Source organism: Macrotis lagotis, chromosome 1 (genome assembly GCF_037893015.1).
Source record: "Macrotis lagotis isolate mMagLag1 chromosome 1, bilby.v1.9.chrom.fasta, whole genome shotgun sequence".
Classification (NCBI taxonomy): Eukaryota; Metazoa; Chordata; class Mammalia; order Peramelemorphia; family Peramelidae; genus Macrotis; species Macrotis lagotis.
In genome coordinates, this window is record NC_133658.1 from 845,223,226 (window position 1) to 845,247,478 (window position 24,253).

At 36.0% G+C, this 24,253-nt stretch overlaps 1 protein-coding gene across 1 annotated transcript in view; it reads right to left on the bottom strand.

The window, feature by feature from the left end:
• Positions 1-24,253, bottom strand: part of LOC141508065 (CUB and sushi domain-containing protein 2) — a 619,633-nt gene that overhangs the window by 96,801 nt on the left and 498,579 nt on the right. The window contains exons 39-40 of the mRNA XM_074216347.1: positions 9,399-9,608; positions 3,912-4,100 (exon numbers count right to left, since the gene is read on the bottom strand). Coding sequence (XP_074072448.1) covers positions 3,912-4,100; positions 9,399-9,608 — 399 coding nt within the window. The remainder of the gene's footprint in view (positions 1-3,911; positions 4,101-9,398; positions 9,609-24,253) is intronic.

Here is a 24,253-nt window from a genome sequence, read left to right on the forward strand (position 1 = left end):
TAGCTTAACCTTTTGCAATCAGAGGTGAGGCTCAGTTTTGCCTCACCTGCTTCCTTCTTACCATATGTCTCTGCCCTACAGTCCCTGGGAAGTCTTCTCTGACCAAACAACCCCACAGAGATCCCACTTGTTGGTAGACCTTAACTGGAACATGAGGCACTCTAGACAATCCTAGGAATCATCTTCAGCTTGGGTCTCAGTTCTATTGTAGGCTCCCCTTCAGCAGGGATCTTGTAGAATACAAGTCCTGGGGTAAAAAGAATCTTATAGGTCATCTCATCTACCTCACACCTGAGTAGAAAGCCTGATACAATAACCCAAACAAATCTCCAATTAGGCTCAGCTGGAAGGTTTCCAGTGGCAGGGAACCCATTTACTTATGATAATGTCTAATCATAAAGAAGTTCTTCCCTATACTAAGCTAAAACCTGTTTCTTTATAATTTTCTCCCTTGATCCCAATTCTACTTTTGAGGGTCAAGCAAAAAGTCTAATGTCTATTCTATGTAAAAGTTTTCTTCAAAACTTAAAGATCACTATTGTGTCTTCTCAAAGTTGTCTATTCCTCAGACACACCCATCCTTACGTTTATCAACCACTCTTCTTATAATATAGTTGTGATTTGTCAATGTTAATTCTAAAATAAATCTACAACTAAAGACAAATATTTTGTATGTAATATGAAGAGTAATAACCAGGACCACTATTTCCCTTATTTTAAACATTAAATTTTTATTAATACAGCTGGAGATCATATTAGTGTATGTCATGTCACTGATTCATACTGAATCTACATCTCTTAATTTTTCTTGGAGGAACTGATGTTTAGAATTCCTTCACCTGCATCTATGTGGAAGATTCAGACTTCTGAGTGTAATCTACAAGTTCAGACTCCCTTTTTATGGGTTAAAAATATTCCAGTGATTGGATACCTCAGAGAAGCAGATTTGGTTGGACTTGATATAAGTAAAAACTTATTCAAATATAGTTCTCAAGAAATGGAATGGGAGAAAGGTATGTCTCTGTTAGTGGAAGAGGAAACTCTACCTCAGGTATAAGTTGGAAAAGATGACTTCGGAATGTCATTGCATCTCTCAGATTCAATATCTGTTTTGTAGCTAAGGAAATGAAGGCTCAGAGATTAAATGGCATGCCCATAGTTACAGCTAGTAAGTGGGAGAGCCTAGGTTCACAGCCAATTCTTTTGTATCCAAGTACTATGTTCTTTACACTTCAACTGCCAAAGGCAATGTCTCAGCTTACACTACAAATCACGTGCACTCAGATGTGTTTTGGAAAGGCTCAATAATATGCAGGTTCTTAAATTTTCAATATGTGTATTCTCTGACCCATAAGAGCAGACCCTCTTATAAGATGGAAGCACATCTCCGTATCTTGAGGCCTCCTCTCTACAGGACTCTCCTACTGCACCAAAACCTACACTGTCCCCCAGCTTAGTACCTACAGCTTCTCTCGCCACCAAAAACTCTTGGCTACTGCATCAGCCTCTTATAATACTTTGAAGGGGACAATCACTATGAAATTTTAAATTTTCACTAGGTCCCCAACCACTGTCACTCACTGCCTCACCCTGAATGAATGAGAAAAGTTAACCAGAAATATTGACTCTGTGGTAAAGCTGAACCTGAGGTCTCAGATCATCAGTGACTTACTACTTATAAGAAATGGTTATTTTAATAGCCCTTCTAGCTTTATCCTCTTCTCATGTTCTTTCACCTCTTAAGTAATCATTTGTCAAAATTTGTCATTTCCCACCATATCTCCCATATTCCCCTTCTCTTTCCTTATATGGCCACCAACTTAGTTCAGGCCCATATCACCTCTTACCTGGACTGCGTTCCAATGGATTTCCAATGATCTCCATTTCTTGAGTTTCCACTCCTGTCCCTCACCATCCAACATATCTTCCTGGAAGCTTCTAGAAATACTATACTAAATCCTAGTTCTATCTATTTTACTCCCCTACTAAAAAAAAAATCTCTAATGGCTCCCTATTTCTTTTAGGTCCAGATTAAACATAAACTCTTCTCTTTGGTTTTAAAATTTCTCACAACTTGACCTTAATTATCTTCCTAATCTTGATATAAATTAATTCTCTTTTTACATTCTGCAGTATAGCTAGACTAACCTTCTTGCTGTTTGTAACCAAAATTTTCCATTTCCCATTTCTTGGCCTTTGAACTGGTTGTCTACCATTCTGAAATATATTCCTCCTACTTCTACTTCTTAGAATCCTGATTCCCCTTCTCTCAACTTCTAATTCCTCCACCTTCCAAGTTACCTGGTATTAGCAACAGATTTTATGTGTGCATATACCTATGTGTGTATATATGTAAACACATGTGTATGCACATTGATATATAAATAAATTTCATATATACATATTTCTATTTATTGAACTATGTTATATATAGCTTATATACATGCATGTGTATGTATATGTAATATATATATATATATATACATATACTTACACATTTTATATGTGGTATATAAACACACACATTTTCTCCTCACATAAAATATTTGCCTTATTGTAGGCAAAAATTGTTTCATTTTTATCTTTCTATCCTTAGCAGAAACTTAAATGTTTGTTGATGGATTGACTTTTCCTCATCTTTGGGAAATTCTTTAGCATGACTTCCTACTTACTAGATATTTCCTAGAAGACAGACACACATAGGACATACTTCTTTAGTTTCCCTTGGGTATTAGGAGGTTGGAACAGCAGAATTTCATTCAGTCCACCCAGATTCAATGGACAGGGATTAAATACCAAAAACAAAAACAAAGAGATAGAGGAGAGGGTATAAAATACACCCAAGGAAGTAAATACCACCATGTTTTAAAAGGGGAAGAGTCCTACTAACTTGAGTCATCAAGAAAGGCTTTATGTCAGGGTTGGATTTTAAAAGATGTCAGAGGTTCCATATGAGGACATTATAGAAATGGGGAACCCACCCAGGCACAAGAATGCAGGTGAAAGATTAGATGGTGGCAAAAGGAACATCTTGGATGGAAAGTAATGGATGGAGAGTAATAAGAGAATGTAAAAAGAGGTAGAAACTAGGTTGAGGGTTTTGAATTTTATCTTAAAAACTATGGAGGGCTATTGGCAAGTTTTTAGTAGGGAGGTAACATACTCACATCTGTGTTCTATAAATATCAATTTGGTGGGGCAGCTAGGTGGAACACCAGCCTTGGAGTCAGGAAGACCTGAGTTCAAATTTGACCTCAGACTTAATAATTACCTAGCTGTGTGACTTTGGGCAAGTCACTTAACCCCATTGCCTTGCAAAAACCAAAACAAACAAACAAACAAACAAACAAATAAATATAGATTTGGCTGTGAAGAAAAGACCAAAGGGGAAAGTGTTTGGAGGAAGGATTAAGATGTTATCACAACAGTTCAAGGAAGAGGAAAAGAAGATCTGAACTGAAGTAGAGCCTGTGTAAATAGAGAAAAGGAGGTGGATATGAGAAATTATGTGGAAATAGGGTCAACTAGACTTGGAAAGTGATTGGATCTGAGTTTGAGGAAAAGGGAAGGGTCAGGTTAACTCTAAATTTGTGCACCTGAGTGATGAGAAAGTTGAAGACATCAAAAGAACATACAGCTACACACACATAAAGGGAAAGGCAACTGCAGAACAGGATCTCTGTAATCACGCTTTGACAGTTCTGAAAATGCTACTTTATTTCTTTTCTCTCCTTTCTTGTATTTACTATTTCTGACAAGGAAGTTATGGCTCATCTAAAGGATAAATAAGTCACCACTACTTATGAGTTAAACATATTGGTTATTATTCCTAGAACTTAAGCCATGTTTGTTTCCTTCAACTTGTGTGATGAAGCTCTTTGGCTTTCTCCATTTTACAAATGACACCATACCTTCACACCTGGGTAGAGGGTGATCCCAGTTCCGATTAGTGCCATGCAGGCAGGTAAGTACTGGGTTGCCAATCAACTGATATCCTGGGAGGCATTCAAAGGTCACCGACTGTCCAACATTGTATCCAGCTCCTCTCACAATGCCATTGGCAAAGGGTTCTGGGTCTGGGCACTCTTGGAGCTCATAAGCTGGAAAGGAAAAGGGGAAATTTGTTATTATGAAACTTATCCTGGACTTTATCTTTTGGATGTTAATTCATATAAAAGTAAACTGTCTTCTACTGAGATACCAGTTTATCCCAAACTTTTCACAAAAGGATTTCACTAGACTCAGAATCTCAGAGGAGGAAGGGTCCTCAATGTCAATCTTATCTAACATATATCTGAAAAATAATCTTCTATTCAACATACTTGATAAGTGGTCATTGGACCTCTGCTTGAATTTTCTCAGAGGAAAAACAAATTGCCTCCAATTTTGTTTCTGGAATACTAAAATTGTTAAAGATTTTTTGTTAGTTTGTTTATTTGCTTTTGATTTGTTTTTCTCCTCACATTAAACTTAAACATTCCTTAGTAATTTTTAGTCAGTTTCTAGTTCTGCCCTCAAGACTAAAGCAGAAAAGTCTAATCCCTTTTTTTAGAACTTTCTAAAAGGACTGAGATACTAAGGTCCACCATAAATGAAAATTGAAGTCTTTTGGCTTGGAGATAGTGGAAATCTGTAAAGAAGAGTCCTTATTTTTGGTCTATTTTAGAGTAGTTTTGACTATGAGAAGCAAGATAGACAGAAAACCTTTGATATCTACTATGGTATCTATCTATCTATTTAAATACATACATACATACATACATATATAGGTATAGATATAGATATATACATCTATCTATCTATATCTATATCTATATCTATATATATATATATGTAGTATCTAGAACTATTGTAGATTTATATTTCCCTTTTAGATGAATAGTTCTGAAATCAAAATGTCTGCAATTACCAGAAATTTTTTTTTCTGATATTTAGAGTCATCAAACTGTCAATGTTATGGAGGAAAAAACTAACAAATCAATGAGTCTAAACCCTATGTAACTGATAGTAGACTACCCCAGGGGAAGGCCAATCCAATTCATAAATACTTTTCATTTTACTTCTGGATTTCCTTTACAATCCTCACAATAAACATCAAGGATCAGTGCTTCCTCATTGTTCTACTAAATTAGCAAAGTCCCACCTAGAAAAAGATGAATGAATCATGACTTGCATCCTGCCCCTAGCACAACTATCCCATCAAAGTCAAAGCCAGACATAGTGTAATAAAGATTTATCAACCTATGTCCTTTCCACAGAACAATAAAATGAAATTTTTATCAAATTATTGATATGCTTTGTTGTTAATCTGAATTCTTGTTTTTTTTTTTAGGTTTTTTGCAAGGCAAATGGGATTAAGTGGCTTGCCCAAGGCCACACAGGTAGGTAATTATTAAGTGTCTGAGACTGGATTTGAACCCAGGTACTCCTGACTCCAAGGCCAGTGCTTTATCCACTACTCCACCTAGCCACCCTGAATTCTTGTTCTTTTAGATACATTTGATTTATCCTTTAAAGCTCATTCTGAATGCTTCCTCTTCCAGTAATTCTTCCCTGATTCCCTCAAACAGTATTATTCTTCTTCCCCTAAAACCTAACATTGGGGGCTGCTAGGTGGCACAATGGATATAGCACCGGCCCTGGAATCAGGAGTACCTGAGTTCAAATCTGACCTCAGACACTTAATAATTATCTAGCTTGTGTGGCCTTGGGCAAGCTACTTAACCTCATTTGCCTTGCAAAAACCTAAAAAAAAAAACCCCAAAACCTAACACATAGTACTTGCTAACATTTCCTTAATGTGTTTATCATGTTATTTTGTATTATAATTGCATGTATCATTTGAGGGCAATAGAAGTCTAATCAAATCAACTTCCATGAAAGCAGGGACTATGTATTTCTAAATTCTGTACCTCTCCCAGTGCCTAACATTATGTTCTGCCCATAGCAGAAAAAAAATCATTATTTGATAGAAATGAATATAACTGAACTCACACCAAATGAGAGACACATAAAGGAGAGATTTTTGGTTCACTATAAATGAAAATCTTCTGCAAATCAAAGCTGTTCAGATAAGTAATAAAATTCAAAAGTACCTTAGAGGTCATCTAATCCAAATCTCCCATTTTAAAGATAAATAAACTGAGACCCAAAGAAGAGAAGGAACTTGCCTAAAATCAGTAAACTGCAAGTAGCAAATCTGGGACAAAAGCCTAGGTCCTGGAACTCTAAATCACTATTTTTCTTTCTGTATTAAGCTGTCTTCCAAAGGTCTTCAAGTAAAGGAGAGGTAATTCTTGTTGGCATGTTATAGAGAGGATGAGTTCACTTCCCATGACTTACTTTTCCACTTCAACTTAGCTACACACAAAAATGGACAAACATATTCTTGATTTTGCCATAACCATAAATGTACCACCTCCACTTTCAAGAATTTCAAAATCTCCCTACTGTACAAAATCCATTGATTTTTCACCTCTCCCTCTGCCTTCCTTTAAAAAAAATCCATTCTTTTTCTGTAAGGTGACCTCCAATTCCTTGATCCCTCAGTTGTTTACCCTATACTAATCTCTCTCTTCTTTTGCCCATCTTGAAGACTTGGTGGGCTAATTTCAACTCTACAGTGTTCTCTTCTCTTGAACTCCTTTTCATGTGACTGATTATACATGGCCAAATCTCAGGCTTGGGTCATTCCCGCCATATGTCACCATTCATATGCTTCTGAATGAGGGTGAAAAAAAACCACACAATTGTTCTTACTGGGTCCACTATAAATTTATACTACACAAGCTCAACTGTATCTTCAATGATGCTAGGCAATTCTATTATACTACCCTTATGAGCTCATTCCACAGCAATTGTTGTAAACCTTTTCATCCTTCTTTAAATCTCTCATGCCTTTTCCTTCCTCTACTCTCTCACCTGTGAATCTCACCTCATATTTTACAGAAAAAAGAAACCATTTTATGTGACTTCCCTCTTTATCTCTCTTATCATCTCCTATCACATAGGTGCTTTCTGCCACTTCATCCCTATTTTACATGATAAAGTTGCCTTACAAATCCTTACCAAGTCCATTCCAACCTATCTCCTCCAACAGTTTGCTCCCTCTGTCATTCCCATTTTTTTCATTTATTTTCCATCCCTCTCTGATTAATGACTCATTCCCTATGGTCTATTAACATGCACATAACTCCCCCATCCTGAAAAAAACCTTCACTTGGTCTTTCTATTCCCATTAATTACTGCCCAATATCTCTTTTGTCCACAGTAGCCAAATTCCTTGAAAGTAAGTGCCTCCATTTTCTCTCCTCTCATTCTCTTCCTAACCCTTTAAAAATGACTTTTGACCTTATCATTCCACTGAAACTTCTCTCTCCAAAGTTACTAATGATCAATTAGTGGCCAAATCAAGGACTTTTCTCAATCCTCATTCTCCTTGACCTTTCTGCAGTCTTAAATGCTGTTGATCATTTCCTCTTCCTTGATGCTTTCTTCTATGTTTTTGGGACATCACTTTACTGGTTTTCCTCCTACCTATATGACTAGTTGTTCTCTGTATCCTATGTAGGATTATCCTCCACATCACATCCTCTAAAATGTAGGTAGGTGTTGCTTGGGGTTCTGTGCCCTTTTAATTTCTTCCTCTACATCACATTATTTAATGATCCCATTAGCTCTCATTAATTTAATTACCATCATTATGCTGATGAGTCCCAAATTAGGCAACACCTTCCTCTCCATCCTTCAGACTTGCAAACTAGGAGTCAAAATGGATACCTTGCTCTCATCCCTCATTTCCAAGCTGTGGCCAGTCTGCCGATTTTACCTTTGCAACTTCTCTTGATTCTAACTTGATCTCTTCCTTGACACTTCCACTTCTCTAGAGCAGGTCCTCATCATCATATGTCTCATCATATGTAGTCTTTTGGTGGTCTGCCTGCCTCAAAACTTTTCTTTACTCCCAATTCATTTACCATTCAGCAACTAACATAATTTTCAGAAAATACAGGTCTGATCATGTCAAGGATCAAATACAAAATGATCCTCTGGGCATTCAAAACCCTTCCTAGTCTATCCCTTTCCTCCCTTTCCAGTCTTCTTATACCTTACTCCCCAATAGGGATTCTTCAACTCAGTGACACTATCCTGGATGTTCCATAAATAAGCTACTCCATCTCTCAGCTCTGGGCAATTTTTCTGGTAATCTCCCATGCCTGGAATGCTCTTCCCTCTCTCCTCTGATGACTGACTTCTCTGGTTTCCTTTAAGTTCCAACTAAACTCCCATCTTTCACTGGAAGCCTTCTCCACCCTTTCTTAATACTGTCACATTCTGATGATTATTTTGTATTTATCCTGTATATAGCTTATATCTATATATCTATATCTATATATATATATACATATATATACACATATGTATTTGTTTACATGTGGCCTTTCATATAAGACAATAAACCCCTTGAGGTCAGAGGTTATCTTTTTGACTTTTTTTTTCAATCAGCAAAACATAGCACAGTACCTGGGACATACTGGCTTTGTCATAAATGTTTACTGATTTATTGGACTAGTTGATTTCTGAAATCTCTTTTAGCTCTGAGTGTCTGTGTCTGTGATTTTATGTAGCTTTAAAACCAACTCCAAATAATAAGAAACTGAATATTCCATATATCCCAAACTAATTTTAACTCTTCTTTTGATTGATTCCAAGCTTAGGAGGGGAAAAATTCCCTGGCTACCCCTCCCATCTGTCTCTTGACTCCATGACTTTTCGACTGTGGGCAAGGCCCCAAAGGTGATTGCCCTCACTTCTCTGACACATAACCTTTAACTATTTCCTAAAAGTCTATTTAATTACCATGGGCAGGGAAGTCAAAGTCCTTGCTACATAATTAATTTATGCTACATGATGTTAGGGCACACACAAAGTCTCCCTTCCCTAGCAGCCATCTCAAAGTATTGCCTTTCTTCAATGAGGCCTGACATTTCCACCTTGAGTTTTTTTAATAAGCCAATAATTTTTTTACTTTTCCAGAGTACTTCATGCTTACAAAAAATTTTCACACATAATCCCCGAGACCTCACAGTATTTCTCCATTTGGAAGGCAAGGCAGGAATTATTCCCATTTTATCAATTACAGAATTGAAGAGATGAACTGACTAAAGCACGCAGCTTTTTCCAGTAACAAAATTGGAATAGAACCAAGTTCTTTTGACTATCTTTTTTTTCTTTGTCTCCCCAACCCTCCCTGAATCTTTTCCTTCTTTGATACTCTCCTCTTTTCTCTAAGATGTACTAGTCTACATACAGTTAGTAGGGGAGGAGGATGAGATGGAGAAATGTGAAAGCAGAGGGTAAAGAAGAAGAGATAGAGAAGATTCATTCATTCTCTTTACCTTGATATTCCAGCTTAAATCCTGGACGGTTCTGTGAGTGATCACTGTGAAAATAGACTGTTGTCTCATGGGATGTTGAGAGCAGGGAGCCTGGCAATTCATTCCCACTGAACTTTCCAATCACGTGGCTAGTTTCATAGGGACCATTCCGAATTTCAATGAAGTCATGGTTGGGCTCAGTGGAGAAGTTCAAGAATTGTATATGAGCTCCTAAGAAAAGGAATCATCAGTAGATAAGCCCATGGGCTCTTTAGTTAGTCATTGTTCAAAATCCCCCATCTAAATTCTGTTACCTTTCCCTGATTAAACCAAATGGAATGACCCACAAAAAATATCATGCCCAATGATTACTAGCCTAGATTCTCTCATTCTGTAAGCATCTTGACACTTGCTATATACAACTATATTCTAGTTTTGATGGTTTCTCTCCAGGCTCTCTTGCTTTCCCATCTGATGCTGATAAGATATATTTGCCTGGGGTAATCATCACAACTCTCAGTGCTGTTAAAATTGTATTGGGCAACAGGGACCCAGGGCTCTCAAATACTCCTGCCATCATTTTAGGCAAGGGATGCCTTACTGTGGTGGTACCCTACTCTGTATCTCACATTCACATAGAGCTAGGTTCATGTACTATAGCCTAGAAGCTCCCATAATAGCAGCATACGAACTAGTCAACTAATCCCTTAAGAATTTCCCCAAAGACCTAAGAAATCCTTATCAGAAATTTTATTTCCTTCAACTGGCTAAGGAGTCTGCACCTAAACAAGTACTCTTGTGGACATACCCAATAGACTGACTGTAAAGTTCTCTAAATTTAAATATTCTATGCTTCCATACATTTACTTCTGCTCTCTTTAACCAACTATAGAATCAAGGTCTGGTTTCAAACTACTCCAATCCCAGTGTATGAAAAGGACTATTAGGGAAGCAGCCTGAAACTTCCTTAATATGCATGAGGTGATAATTACTCACACAGTGGGAAGTACAAACCCTCTTCAGTTCAGCATAATGCTGTTAAACATAAAATTCTCATCAGCAGGTAGTGCTCAATCTATTTAAGGTAATTCAACAAATATTAAGTATTGGCTGCAATAGGAGAGGGACTAGAAAAGAAGACATGGACAAATGAGCTCACTTTTGGTAAACATGGAAAGTAGGGAGATAATTTTTAAATGCTTTATGCATTTTTACTTTTAAATCAGCCCATTCCTGATATGACTTCTTATAGCCCAGAAACAGTTAAACAAGGCCAAAAAAAAAAAAAAGAAAGACAAACATCAGATATCTGTAGTTCTTAAATGTATTCATCATTTGTTCTCTGGGGCCAAGATGGATCTTTACTTAAACCATGTTCATTCTTCTTTCAATGTTACTTTGTTTATATTACTATAATCATAAGTGCATATTATTTTCCTAGTTATGCTTATTTCACTCTGAATCAGTTCATATGAGTCTTTCAATGCTTCTCTGAATTTTTATTCATAGTATCTTGGAGTACAATACTATTCCATGACATTTATATGCCACACTTTTTTAAAAAGTCTTTTTGGTTGTAAAAAAAAGTGCTACTCTGATTATTTTGGCTTATATGGAGTTTTTCTTTTTGTCTTTGATCAGTTTGAGGTAAACTGCCTAGTAATGGTTTGTTGGATTGAAAAGTATAAACAATTTAATGACTTTTTTGCCATAATTTCTAGATGTTTTCTAAAGTGGTAGGACTAATGCAGTTTCAAGTGTTTTATTATGTTTGACTTCCCAACATTGACAATTTTCATCTTTTCGACACTTTATATGGTGAAAATTGGACAATAGTCTGCAAAAAGTATATAATATTTGCATTTCTGTCATGGACAAATACCCATTATTCTCAAAGTCCAGACTGACTTCCCTTCTAGATGAGGGGCCTCAAGGAACATCTCTTCAATTTCAGGTTATCAAGGATACTTAGTCACAAAAATACATATAATCACAAAATTTTAAAGTCAGAAGTTATCTAACTCCAAAAGGAATCTTCACTGACATCCCAGACAAGTGGCAATATAACCTCTGACTAAGGATCTCCATTAAGGCAGAACTCACTACATTCTGAAACAGCCAATGCCACTTGTGGCTAAGTTTGTTATAAACTTTTCCTTTCACAATAAATATGTCTGTGTGTGTGTGTGTGTGTGTGTGTGTGTGTGTGTGTGTGTGTGTGTGTTTTCCCCCTTTTCAACCACCATGTATTACTCCAGGTTCAGCCTTCTGTGTCTGATTAGAAAAGTCTAATCTCCTTTTCTGATGAAAGCTCTTCAAATAGTAGAAGATAACTCTTATGCCTTCTCCCTTCTTTTCTCCCTTCTCAGACTTCTTTTACACAAATCATCCTGATTGCATTCCTATGGAAACTATTCATTAAATAGTGTTCCCCAAAATAAAAACAATACTCCAGATGTGATCTGACAGGGGTAGAATACACAGAGATAATTTCTTCATTATGCCTTTCTTAATACAAACTAAATGGAAAAGTCTGGCAGAAATTAGATCTAGACTAAGATCACCCAACAGGAAAAAATTTTGTATCCCTAGATTATTTTTGTATCTTTGGATAGGGGAAGATATTGTGATCAGACAAAGGACAGGAAGAATCAAAGAAGACAAAACACTCAGTTTTGACCATAGTTGAAAAAGTTCACACAAAAGTAATAGAATTATAACAAGATGAAAAAATTTAGCTGGAAAAAATTTTGCAACATGCTTCTCTGATAGAAGTCCATTAAGCAAGATACATAAAGAACAGAATCAAAGACACTGAAATGGAAGTCATGGATACATTTTTTCAGCTTCTATTTATGTATCAGGCACTTTGTTAAGTACTTACAAATATTATCTAATTTGATCCTTAGAACAACCCAGGGAAGTAGGTGCTATTATTTTCCCCATTTTACAGTTAAGAAAAATGAGACAAAAAAATTTTTAAGTGATTTGCTGAAGATCACACATCTAGGAAATACTGATCTGAACTCATGACTTCCTGACTCTAAGCCCAGGGCTCTATCCACCTTGTCACCTAGATGCTTCTTGAAAAATTATCAAAAGCTATGGACAGGAAATTTCTAAACAAAAAAATCCAAACTACCAAGATGAAGAAATGCTTGAAGACATCAATAATTAGAGAAATACATATTAAAACAACTCCAGGGGTCTACCTCATACCTATCCTATTGGTATAGAGTTTGAAAAAAAAATAAGGAAAATGACAATTGTTAAAGGGGTTTCAGAAAGATACACACATTGATACAATATTAGTGGAACGGTGAAATGGTTCAAGCATTCCAGAAAGAAATTTGGAATTATTCAGTCAATGTTATAATACTACTACTTTTAAGTCTATATTCCCAAAAGATCAAAGAAAGAAGAAAATGACCTATATGTTCAAATAAAAATTCAGTAATTTTTATTGTGGTAAAGGAGAACTAAAAATAAAGTGAGTTTCTATCAATTGAGGGAATGATTGAATAAATTATGATATATAAATGTCATGTAATATAAGAAATTACAATAGGAACAATTTCAAAGAAATTCAAGAGGGTTTGGGCGTATTGATACTGAGTGAAGATAGCAGAACAAGGAAAATAACTTATATAGCAATAACAATATTATAAAGAAATACAATTTTGAACAACTTTGATCGGTACAATGACCAACCAAATCTCCAGAAAATATATGAGGAAATATGCTATCTCCTGACAGAGAGGTGATAGACTCCACAGGAAGAATGAAACATAGATTTGATTTCCTTAATTATGCTTATTTGTTTCAGGAATTTTGTTTTTCATTTTTATTGGGAGGAAGGATTGAAATAGTACAGTTTAAGTAGCAATAAAATTTTCCAAAAAAAGAAGAAAAAAATTTCATTAAAGCATTTTGTTTAACTGAAGGAAGTTCGGAAAGAAAAAGACTGGCAGGAGAGGATTGAAAGTGCATGTTCTTTAATTTATTATATACTTTAACAAATCTGTAAGTAACAGAGTTTTGCATTCTCACATGAAATTCCCTTTTTCTACTTTTTTCATTTAAATATATTTTTGTTGTTTATTCAAATTTTTTTAAAAAAGAAACTAACACTGAATTTTTATATCTTTTTTTAAAGTTAGCAGTCATTAAAACAGATTTGTAATCTATATTAGTCTATTTTTCTAATCTATATTGTAAATGGATTTTTTAGATGTTAAGTTCTGAATTTTTTTCAACAGAGATTTTATTTTTTCCAATTACATGTGAAGATAGTTTTCAATATGCATCCTTATTTATTTATTTATTCATTCATTCATTTATTCATTTATTTATTTATTTTAGTTTTTGCTAGGCAGTGGGGCTAAGTGGCTTGCCCAAGGCCACACAGTTAAGTAATTATGTCTGAGGCTGGATTTGAACTCAGGTACTCCTAATTCCAGGGCTGGTGCTCTAGCTGCCCCAATATTCATCCTTTTGCAAGGTTTTGAATTTCCCATTCTTTCATTATTCTCCTTTCTCTCTCCTGTCCCCATGGCAGCAAACAATCTGATATAGGTTGTATGTGTATAACTATGCTAAATTTGTTTCCATATTAGTCATGTTGTGAAAGAAGAATTAGAACTAAGGGAAGAAAAAAAATGAGAAAGAAATAAACAACATAAAAGAAGTTCCAAAAAGTGAACATGGTATGCTATATTCTGCATTCAGACTCCAGAATTGGATGCCATTTTCCATAACAGCTTCCTCAGAAATTCAGTTTTTTAAAAATAGAATATCCTATCTAAGATTTCATTAATTTTTTTTCACTGTCACAAAACAATGATCCATATTAGTTTACAGTTCATTAAAAGCTCCAAGATATTTTTTAATGAAAATGCTAACTGTGCTTTGTTGCACTTTTGAAGATGATTTTTTTAAACTCAAATATAAGGGAGCATCTAGGTGGTGCAGTGGATAGAGCACCAGCCCTGGAGTCAGGAAGACCTGAGTTCAAATCTAGCCTTGGACACTTAATAATTACCTAGCTGTGTGGCCTTGGGCAAGCCACTTAACCCCGTTGTCTTTCAAAAAAACAAAAACAAAAACAAAACTCAAATGTAAAGTTTCAAATGTAAAGCTTCAAATTTGTTTGTATCAAATACCATCTTATTAGATTCAGTCTAATGTTCTAATATGTCTGGGTCCTTTTGGATACTCACTCTATCATGCAGCTTGTTGGTTATTACTCCCTCCTTTGTGTCTAAGACAAACTTGATAAAGATTGTCTTTAAGACCCAGGTAAAAATGATAAACAATACAAGGTCAAGCTTGATTCTTGGTTCTTGTCCTTCGTTATCGAAGAAGACCAAAATGACATCACTATGTTTGAGACAAATTAAAATGTGTTCAACTGTGACTGATCAGACTAATATGAACTCGGAATGGTCTACCACAGGTTAAACACAAATAAGGTATTCTAAACTTATAAATGTCAGGTTTCCTTTGAGCTACTTCAATTCTGTCTTCCTAATAGAGTGCAGTACCTTCAGTGATGAGGGCACACCATGCTGGACAGTTCTGTGCCAGTGTCTCTCATGCTATACAATCAATTCTAAAGTTCTTCAATGAGACCTTAGGGTGTCTCAGTATAGCTTCTTCTGACCCCCTTATGAGCATTTGTCCTGTGTGAGTTCTCTTATCTAACCCATCATAGCTTCATTCTCTATAGTAATGTTGGAATGCTAGGTAGTTTAGCTAAACAAGGGACCTAACATATAGGCATATAACAATGAGATCAGCACACCAGCTCTGTAGACCTTCAGTTTGGTAGTCAGTCCAATACCTCTTCTTTCCCATATTTCCTTTCAGAGCCTCCCAAATATACTGAGCTAGCTCTGGCAATGCATGTGCCAACCTCACTGTCAATGTGTACCTCTTTGGAAAGGACATCGCCAAGGTAAGTGAACTGCCCACAGTACTCAAAACTTTTCCATTTGCTGTAATCAATGGTTCCACCTATGGATGGTATGATGCTGGCTGATGAACATCTGTGTTTTCTTGATGTTAATTGTTAGATATAAATTAGCATAAGCAAGAGAGAATTGATCCATACTTTGTTGCACCTTAGCTTCAAAGGCTTCATAGAGTGCATAATCATCTGTAAATAGCTGTTTTGCTATATGGCCCAGAATAGCAAACATGGCTGTTATGAAATCATCACTGCTAAAAAGCGTGGGAACTAGGTGGTGCAGTGGATAGAGCATAGGTAGGGCAGTGGATAGAGCACCAGCACTGGAGTCAGGAGTACCTGAGTTCAAATTTGGCTTCAGACACTTAACAATTGCCTATCTGTGTGACCTTGGGCAAGTCACTTAACCCCACTGCCTTAAATAAAAAAGAATTAAAGTATGGGAGCAAGGACAAATCTTTATTTTTATTCCAATTGTGACTGGAAAATCTCAAGAACATCATCCGCTATCCAGAACCCATGTACACCATCATGAAATTGATGTATAATACGGATGAACTTCTCTAGGCAACCAAATTTTGACAATTTTTCATAAACCCCCATGACTGACAGTGTCACCAGCCTTGGTCAGATCTACAAATGTTGTACATAGACCTCTGTTCTGTTCCTGGCATTTTTCATGGAGTTGTCTGACAGAAAATACCATATTGATTGCTCCTCACCCTTTCTGAAGCCACTGGTTCTCAGGGAAGTGTCTATCTTTCAGATGAAGGATCAGCCTATTGAGAAGGACTCTGTCAAGAATCTTATCAGCAGTGACTAAAAGAGAAAACCCCTGTGATTGTCACAAGACAATTTTTTTTTACCTTTATAGAGATGGATATTGGAGTCATACTTGAAATCTTGGAGGATAAGAACTTCATGCCAGATAATCTGGAAAATTTCAGTCAATTTTTGAATGAGCAATGGACCCCCCCCCCCACCTTGTGGATCTCAGATGGATTAGAATCAGCACTAGGTACTTTGCTGCTTAAAAGGAGCCTAATGGCATTCAAAACCTTATCTTCAGTTTAATCTTCAACTAGGGATTGACTTCAATTTGAGGTAAATGGCCAATAGCTTCTGCATTGTTTGATGATGGTCTGTTAAGAGCACTATGGAGGTGTTCAGTCTATCTCTCTAGGATAATGTCCCTTTCTTTAACCAATGTGGATCTATCAGCACTTTGTAGTTGAGATGCACCATATGTCTTTGGTCCATAAAACTTTCAGAGCACTACAAAAGCATTTTGGTTTGTTCATCTGGCTTCTTACTGAGCCAAGAGTCCTGCATCTTTCTAAATTTCACTTGTACTTTGCTTTTTATGGAATTAAATGCTGCCTTCTTTGAAATGGATGAACTATCCTGCTGGTAACTCTGTAGAGTTCTTGTTTTTCATTTAGCAGCATTTGTATTTTCCCCATCATTTTCATCAAACCAGTCTTGGTGTTTGCAAGTATTCTGGTCCAGATTAGAAAATTCAATGCTTTACATCAGATCTCTGAAAGATACTCACTCTTTTTCTGTTCCACTGTTGCCAACTATGTGTTGACCCAGTTTTCCCTCTAAGTTAGCAACAAACTATTCCTGCTCAAAGAGACACTTTAATCTCTAGACATTAATTCTTCTAGTATTTTCCTTGGAGCAGCCACTTTGGTTGACTGTGAATATATAGCTTAGGAAGGATAAATCTGTGATCAGTCCAGCACTCTGCACCACAAATTGTCTTTGTCACTCTCACATCCCGTCTGTGTCCTCTCCTTACAATTACATAGTCTAATAGATGCCAATGTTTGCTACAGTGGTGCATCCAACAAGTTTTAGTGCATTTAGGTAAACAGAAGACAGTGTTGGTGATGAGAAGGTTATGAGAGGCACAAGTCTTTAGTAGAAGTTGACCATTGCTGTTGTTGTTTCCAACTCCATTCCTTCCAAGGATTCCTTGCTATGTCTGGTAATCTGAGCCTACTCTAACATTAAAGTCACCCAAGAATTATAAACTTGTTCTCTTTGGATACATTGATGATAAGAGTCTCCAGGTCTTCATAAAACTTTTCTTTAACTTCATTAGTGTTTGTCATAATGGGAGAATAGATGCTGATGAGGGTGGCATGGCGTTTTCCTGGGAAGTGGCAATCTCATTGTCATGAGCCTGTCATTCACGCCTTTGATAGGCATTCAAGAATGTTGACTAAATTAGTTTTGATTGCAAAATCTACCCCAGCTTCACAATGTTCCCTTTCACTGTAGCCACTCCAGAAAAAAACATTTATCCAGCTCCAACTTCGGTAAGCTGGCCTTCATTTGTCAGCCTTGTTTCACTCAGGGCTGCTATTTAGATACCATACTTGCTGAGTTCTCTCACAAGAGCTGTTCATCTTTCAGGTATAGTGATTGGATCTTGTGTTGTCTGTGAGTGTGTGAATGTTCCATGCACCAATGGAGAGTGGAATCTTCTTTGAAGAAGTTTTTGTAGATTTATGTGTGTGTGTGTGTGTGTGTGTGTGTGTGTGTGTGTCTAGACTACATTGTGGGATTCCCTGCATATTGCAGGCCAGGGTTGGGTAAGCAGACAATTTTTAGGGTACCTTTTCTAGCCCATTCCTCTCACTAGGAGGTGAGCAGTGCAATCCTTAAAAGGACTGCTCAGTCACACAGGGGTCTGACAAATCTCACTGCTGCTTTTGGTGGGGAAAGGGTCCTATGGCCCAGGTTGCCTGTGTGCAATATTGTTATTACAGCTCCCAGTGAATCTACATCAGGTGCTTCATCAGTTGCCTGTTGCCACAGGATTTTGAGGAATGGGTATGAGTGATATCTTTTGTTGCACTAAGTCAATCATCTCACAAATTGTTGACTTGACTGGTGAAGGCCAGGCTTATGCCCTGAAGTACTCTACAGGAGATCACCTACCTAGGTGACACTGAACAATTAACTGCCATATTTTTTGAATCTAGACATCCAATCAACTACAAATCTAATAGTTCTATTTACTAAACCCACATCTCTCCATCTTTTCTAGTTCTATTTTTTGCTACAATCTGAGTAAACATTAGTTTGTCCTTTGTTTTCAAAAAAGGACCATGACATCAGGGAGGTAATGGTCATGATAAGCAGGTGAATTGGATTTTGAGGAGATTATGTATGAGATCACCAGCCTCACTTTCTCCTCCTGAGCCATCTGGATCCAGTGGTCAGATATGAATCAGGATGACTGGAGATGGCCCTGGAGGCTAGTAGGAGTCAGGAATCTGAGGATGGATTCAAACTCCCCACCTCCTGAATCTAAGTCCAGTGCTCTATCCACTGGACTACCTAACTGCCATTAATCTACAGTATCTATACCACTTTAGCAACTTTGTTTAAAAAGGAAATAGGGTTAGCTGAACATGACTTGTTTTTTAGAAAATGATGCTACCAATTTGGGATCATTGCTTAATTTTTCTAATATTTATTAAGCATCTTAATGAGTGTTTCTAGATTTTCCCAATGACAATAAAGGAAAGATCATGACTTGTAGTTTGTACTCTATATTCTATCTGGTAGCAGTCTCTCCTCACTTCTTTAAAAGTGGGAGTTGGTGAAGCCATGGAGTGCTGAGTCAAGGGAAAAAAGAGAATGTAGACAGCACAGTATTACATAAAGTTAACATAGGTGGGTTTTTTGTGGGGGGGGATGCAGATTTCTTTTAGAATTCTCAGTAAAGTTGAATTTGCATAATTTTATTTAAAGGAAGAATTGTCTATATACTTTAATTGTCTATATACTTTAATCTGGTTCAAGTTGTATTAGGGAGTTTTGTGGGTCACCTGGCCAGTGAGTCACATGCCTAACATCTCTGGTTTAGAGAATATCTAATCTAAACCCCTCATTTACAAAGGACATACTTCATCTGACTTGGATGACTTGAACTGTTCAAGGATAATAATTTGGACACCATCTTATTATTTCCTTGCATTTATTATCTAGGACCAATGCCCTATTATTCAATTTCATACTATTCTTACCTATCCAAAAGTAATTTTTATTATAAGAGAAAATAAGGAAAATAAGAATTGAACAACTTTGTTTTCTCTCTGTTGTCAGTGATCATCAACATTAACACTTGGCAGCAAGCCTACCACTTCTGGGATTGTCTTTTATCCCCAATATAACTTAAAACAAGCAAAACCTTTTATTGTTGTTGTCCTTAGATTTCTGCCCTGGTCTTAACTCAATCTGAAATTTTGACACACTTTTTATGTTTACCCTATTACCTGTCTTCGTTTATATCTCTTAAACATCACTTTTAAATATCTAAGATCAGTTGATTAGCTCCTTAGATAGGCCCCCACCCCCGTCTCTTCAAGCCAGTCCCATAATATCAAATTATCTTTGCCTCCTGCAAGAGAAAACATTAATATACTTAATTACAGCTTCTTATTTTAATAGTGATGTGGCCTACTACTAGCAAACTCTTTGAATAGCAACTCTGATGTCAAAGGCAATACTTTTAAGAATATATATATATATATATATATATATATATATATATATATATTCGTAAGATATTAGAGTGGAAGATAGTGAAATTATGAGCAGCTTTACCACATAAAACATCAGAAAGCAGTGGGTGGGAGAAACAAATTTACAAAAAGCAAGAAATCTATGCAAACCAGTATTCTAAACATCAAGGGGGAAAACAAGAACAATAACATAAGAATTCATAATTACCCTTATGAAAGTATGAAATGGAAAACAGAAAGATTTCTCAAATAATATTTGAAATCTTTTTTTTTTATATCAAGCTAAATTTGCCTCTTTGCTACTTCCACCCATTACTACTACCTCTAATCTCTGGGACAAACAAAACAAATTGAATTAATTCTAATTTCTCTTTAAAATCTTTCAAAATTTCAAGACAACTATCAAGCCTCCCTGAGTTCACCCTTCTCTAGTTCATTAGGTCTCCAGTTTATAGGATCATAGATTCAGAGCTGTAAAATACCTTAGAAAGCATGGATTTCAATCTCCTTATTTTATACATGAAGCAACTGAAGTCTAGAGAGATTAAAGAACTTTCCCAGCATACTTCACCTGATTTTACTATGATTCTTTACATCTTGGCTACACTCCTCTGGACATTCTTCATCCAGGTTATCAATGATCCATTTTATATTTGGTACCCACAAGTAAACCCAATATTCTTGGTTGGATCATGGTGAGAGGGTGCAGAAGAAATATGATGGATTTATATTCAGAGAATCCAGGCTTGAATCTCAATTCTTGATTTAATTGAAACCTATATGAACTTGGGAGATTTAATCACCTATCTGGGATTTAGTTACTTTTTCTGTAACATTAAAGGATTGAACTAGATGGCATTGAAAGGTTTTCCCCCATATCTAAATGCAGGGTCTTAATTCTTGGAATCTATCCCTTTCAATGTAGTCAAAGGGCACATTAACTCTTCAAGCTACCACATCACACTGTTGACTCATATTGAGCTTTCAGTCCAATGAAATTCTTCTGTTGATTACAAGAGGCACATGAGTCCACCCAGCAAAATGTCACCTTAAGATGATTCCAATGACAAAATATTTCCACTGCATATAACAAAATTATATAATATTCCTTGGAAAACATAGCAAATAATTTTGTTTTTTTGATCTCTTGATGATTAAGTTTAAGAAATCAGTAACAAATATAGGCTAATTCTTCATATGGAGAAGGAAAGAAAAATAGATGAAGTACATCTATTGTTCAGATTGTGTTGGGTAACTTACAAAGCTCATTCATTTATGACATCAGTAATATAAATGGAGAATGAATTGGGCCCAGGTTTAAACAAAAAGAAGAGGGAAGGCTTAACTGGCTTCAGATAATTGAAAATTTCTTGCAAATATCCCACCTAACTTCTTTCAGAAGCAGTTATCATTTTAACATAAATGTTCTTCTATGGTTATTATGTGTCTAAAATATCACTCTAATACAAGCTGGGTTCTTAGTTCTGCACTCACACACACACTCAGGAAATCAGTAACTTAAATTATGCATCATTCAAATAATAGCATAATATCTCATCATCAACTTCACTCCAAAAATTTATTAAGAATAATAATAAGTATGTTTAGAGGGAAATATTTCCACAGTATACTTTCTAAAGAACAAGATTAAATATATAGGTATGCGCTTTTCCATGTGAGTATAGAGACATATCTGAGTGTATGCTTGTATAGTTCTGTGTTGCTCTTTTTAAGCATATACCTGACCTATTCTCTGTAAATAGTTTATTTGGGGTTTTTTTTGCAAGGCAAATGGGGTTAAGTGGCTTGCCCAAGGCCACACAGCTAGGTAATTATTAACTGTCTGAGACCAGATTTGAACCCAGGTACTCCTGACTCCAGGGCCGGTGCTTTCTCCACTACGCCACCTAGCTGCCCCCAAATAGTTTATTTGGATAGATGGATAGATAGATGAAATAGAATCATAGAAATTTAGAAATACAGATATGTAGTGCAGTTGTTTGTATATGTGCATATGTTCACTTTTATTCTTGTATTTGTGGGTAGAGAGTCACACAGAACTATGTATTTGCAGCCATGAATACATGTAAGACTGTGTTGTAGATTCATTTGCCAGACAGTTTTGCCTTTGAGTATTTATACCTTCACTAAAGTACTATTCTGTGGCTCTAAGGGAATTCCAGTGGACGTCTAAAAGTCCAATAAGCTATAAAGTCTTCAGGCGTAGACTTCGAGACAGAATATATATCCTTATCTAAGAATCAGGCAGTGTAAGTCAGAGAGGTTCTTCAAAAGGAAAGCACAAGATTATGAACTCTTCAACTATAACACCTTTCCAAGATGATCTAAATCATGGCAGGGCTGTGATTTTTGCCAGTAATGAAAATAGCTACAATGCTGAAGACCCAGATTCAACTGAAGGACTGAGGTATGACTAAATATTTGTATACTGCAGGTATATGTAATTATTTGTGCTCTCAGCTAGGTATGTTTCATTTATATATAAAAGACACTGCATATGTCTTATAGAAATAGGCACTCTCTCGTGTATGTCTGAACATGAAAGGATCTGTGACTCATACATGCACAAAGATGTCTGAATGTACTTTCTCCTTTGGGTGGACAAATGTGTCTCTGTGTGTGTGTGTGTGTGTGTGTGTGTGTGTGTGTGTGTGTGTGTGTGTGTGTGAAGGAAGAGTTAACCATATTGATTGGTTTCTATGAATGAACATGTATTGATATCTTTTTCACATGATGCATAGAAAAGGATGTTGAAAGGCTGTAAAAGAACAGTTTGCTAAAACCTTCCATGGCTAGAGTGACAAGTCCACTGGATACAAGAGGCATCATGATTTAATATAAGGTTCATTTAAAGCTATAGGAGAGTGACCAGAATGAAAATAGGAAAAAGTGAGCATAATGCTGTCTCATATTTATAGTTTATGTTCTGTCACTAACACAATTTTCAGTAGCTGTTGGTTGATTAGTCCAGCTAAGAGGAAGGCTTGAGTTTGAAAAAATATACTGGAAGAGCTAAGAATCAATTCTACACCCAATTGAAGTATATTAATTCATTTCAAGGAATAAGAATTCAATAATTATCTTTGGTTAGAATTAGAAGAGTGAAGGCAGTAAATAACAAAAAATTCAAAGAGGGTTGGGTGTATTCTTTAAACTATAAGGCAGGAAGCTTAATGGTAGGTTCAGGCAGAATTCTAAAGTAATTCATTAAAGGGAAGTTTTGTGAGCACTTAGGGACTGGCAAGCACGAGAGCCAGCATTGGTTCAGCAATAAAATTTTATGCCAGACTAATTTTAATCCTTTTTTAAAATTCCTGACAAGGTTACTATGCTAGTAAAGGGAGTATAATACACAAGATAGATATAAATTCTAATAGTGAAAATAGGATTTAAACTTTTGGTGGGCAGTCATGGGTTCATGCTTGACTGTGTCCTAAGTAGGATAATGCCAAGCACATAGAAAGTATTTAAAAAGTTTGATTTCTTTTTAATTGATTCAATCAAGCATTGATAAATCCTTTCATGATATTTTTCAATAATGCAAGAAGTTTTTAACTTGGAAAAATAGACAGGTATATTTAGAGCATTGAATGACTAGGACTAATTAATGATTCTTTGATTACTCTTAACCTGGAGGGGGTACAGTGCCCCAAGGGTCTGGCTCTGATCTTTATTTTGTTTGATGATTTTTTATTAGTCACCTGGATTAAAGTTTATATAATATGCTTACCAAAATTTGTTGTTGTTCATCCATTTTTTTCAGTCATTTCTGACTCTGTGACTCCATTTGGGTTTTTTTTTTATTTTTGGCAAAGATAGTACAGTAGTTTGCCATTTCCTTCCCTAATTCATTTTGCTAATGAGAAACTGATGAGCAAAAAAGGGTTAAGCAACTTGGCCAGGGTCACACAGCTAGTAAGTGTCTAAAGTCAGATTTGAACTCACAGAGATGGGTCTTCCTGATTCCAGACCCTGCTCTCTATACACTGCATCATGTAGCTGCCCCAAATTACTTCTATTATCAAATTTACTATTAATTATAAAAAAATTATCAAAACTACTAGTGACTAAAATTGAAAGGGTTGCCTATCATGCTGAATGGCAGAATCAGGATCAAAAAGATTTCAAGAGATTAGAATAATAGGTCTAATCTAATAAAAGTTAACTTTAGTAAAAACTGAGGAAAATGTGAAGAAGCTTAAGGTTTAAAGGATTTCAAGTCAATATAAATCAATATCATGAAAAAGGAACAATACAGCCCAATAGGTGGATCCCTCATAGCAAATTTAAGGAAGGGTCTGGATAAGAGAAGCACAGGATGAAGCTACATGGGTAGATTATGA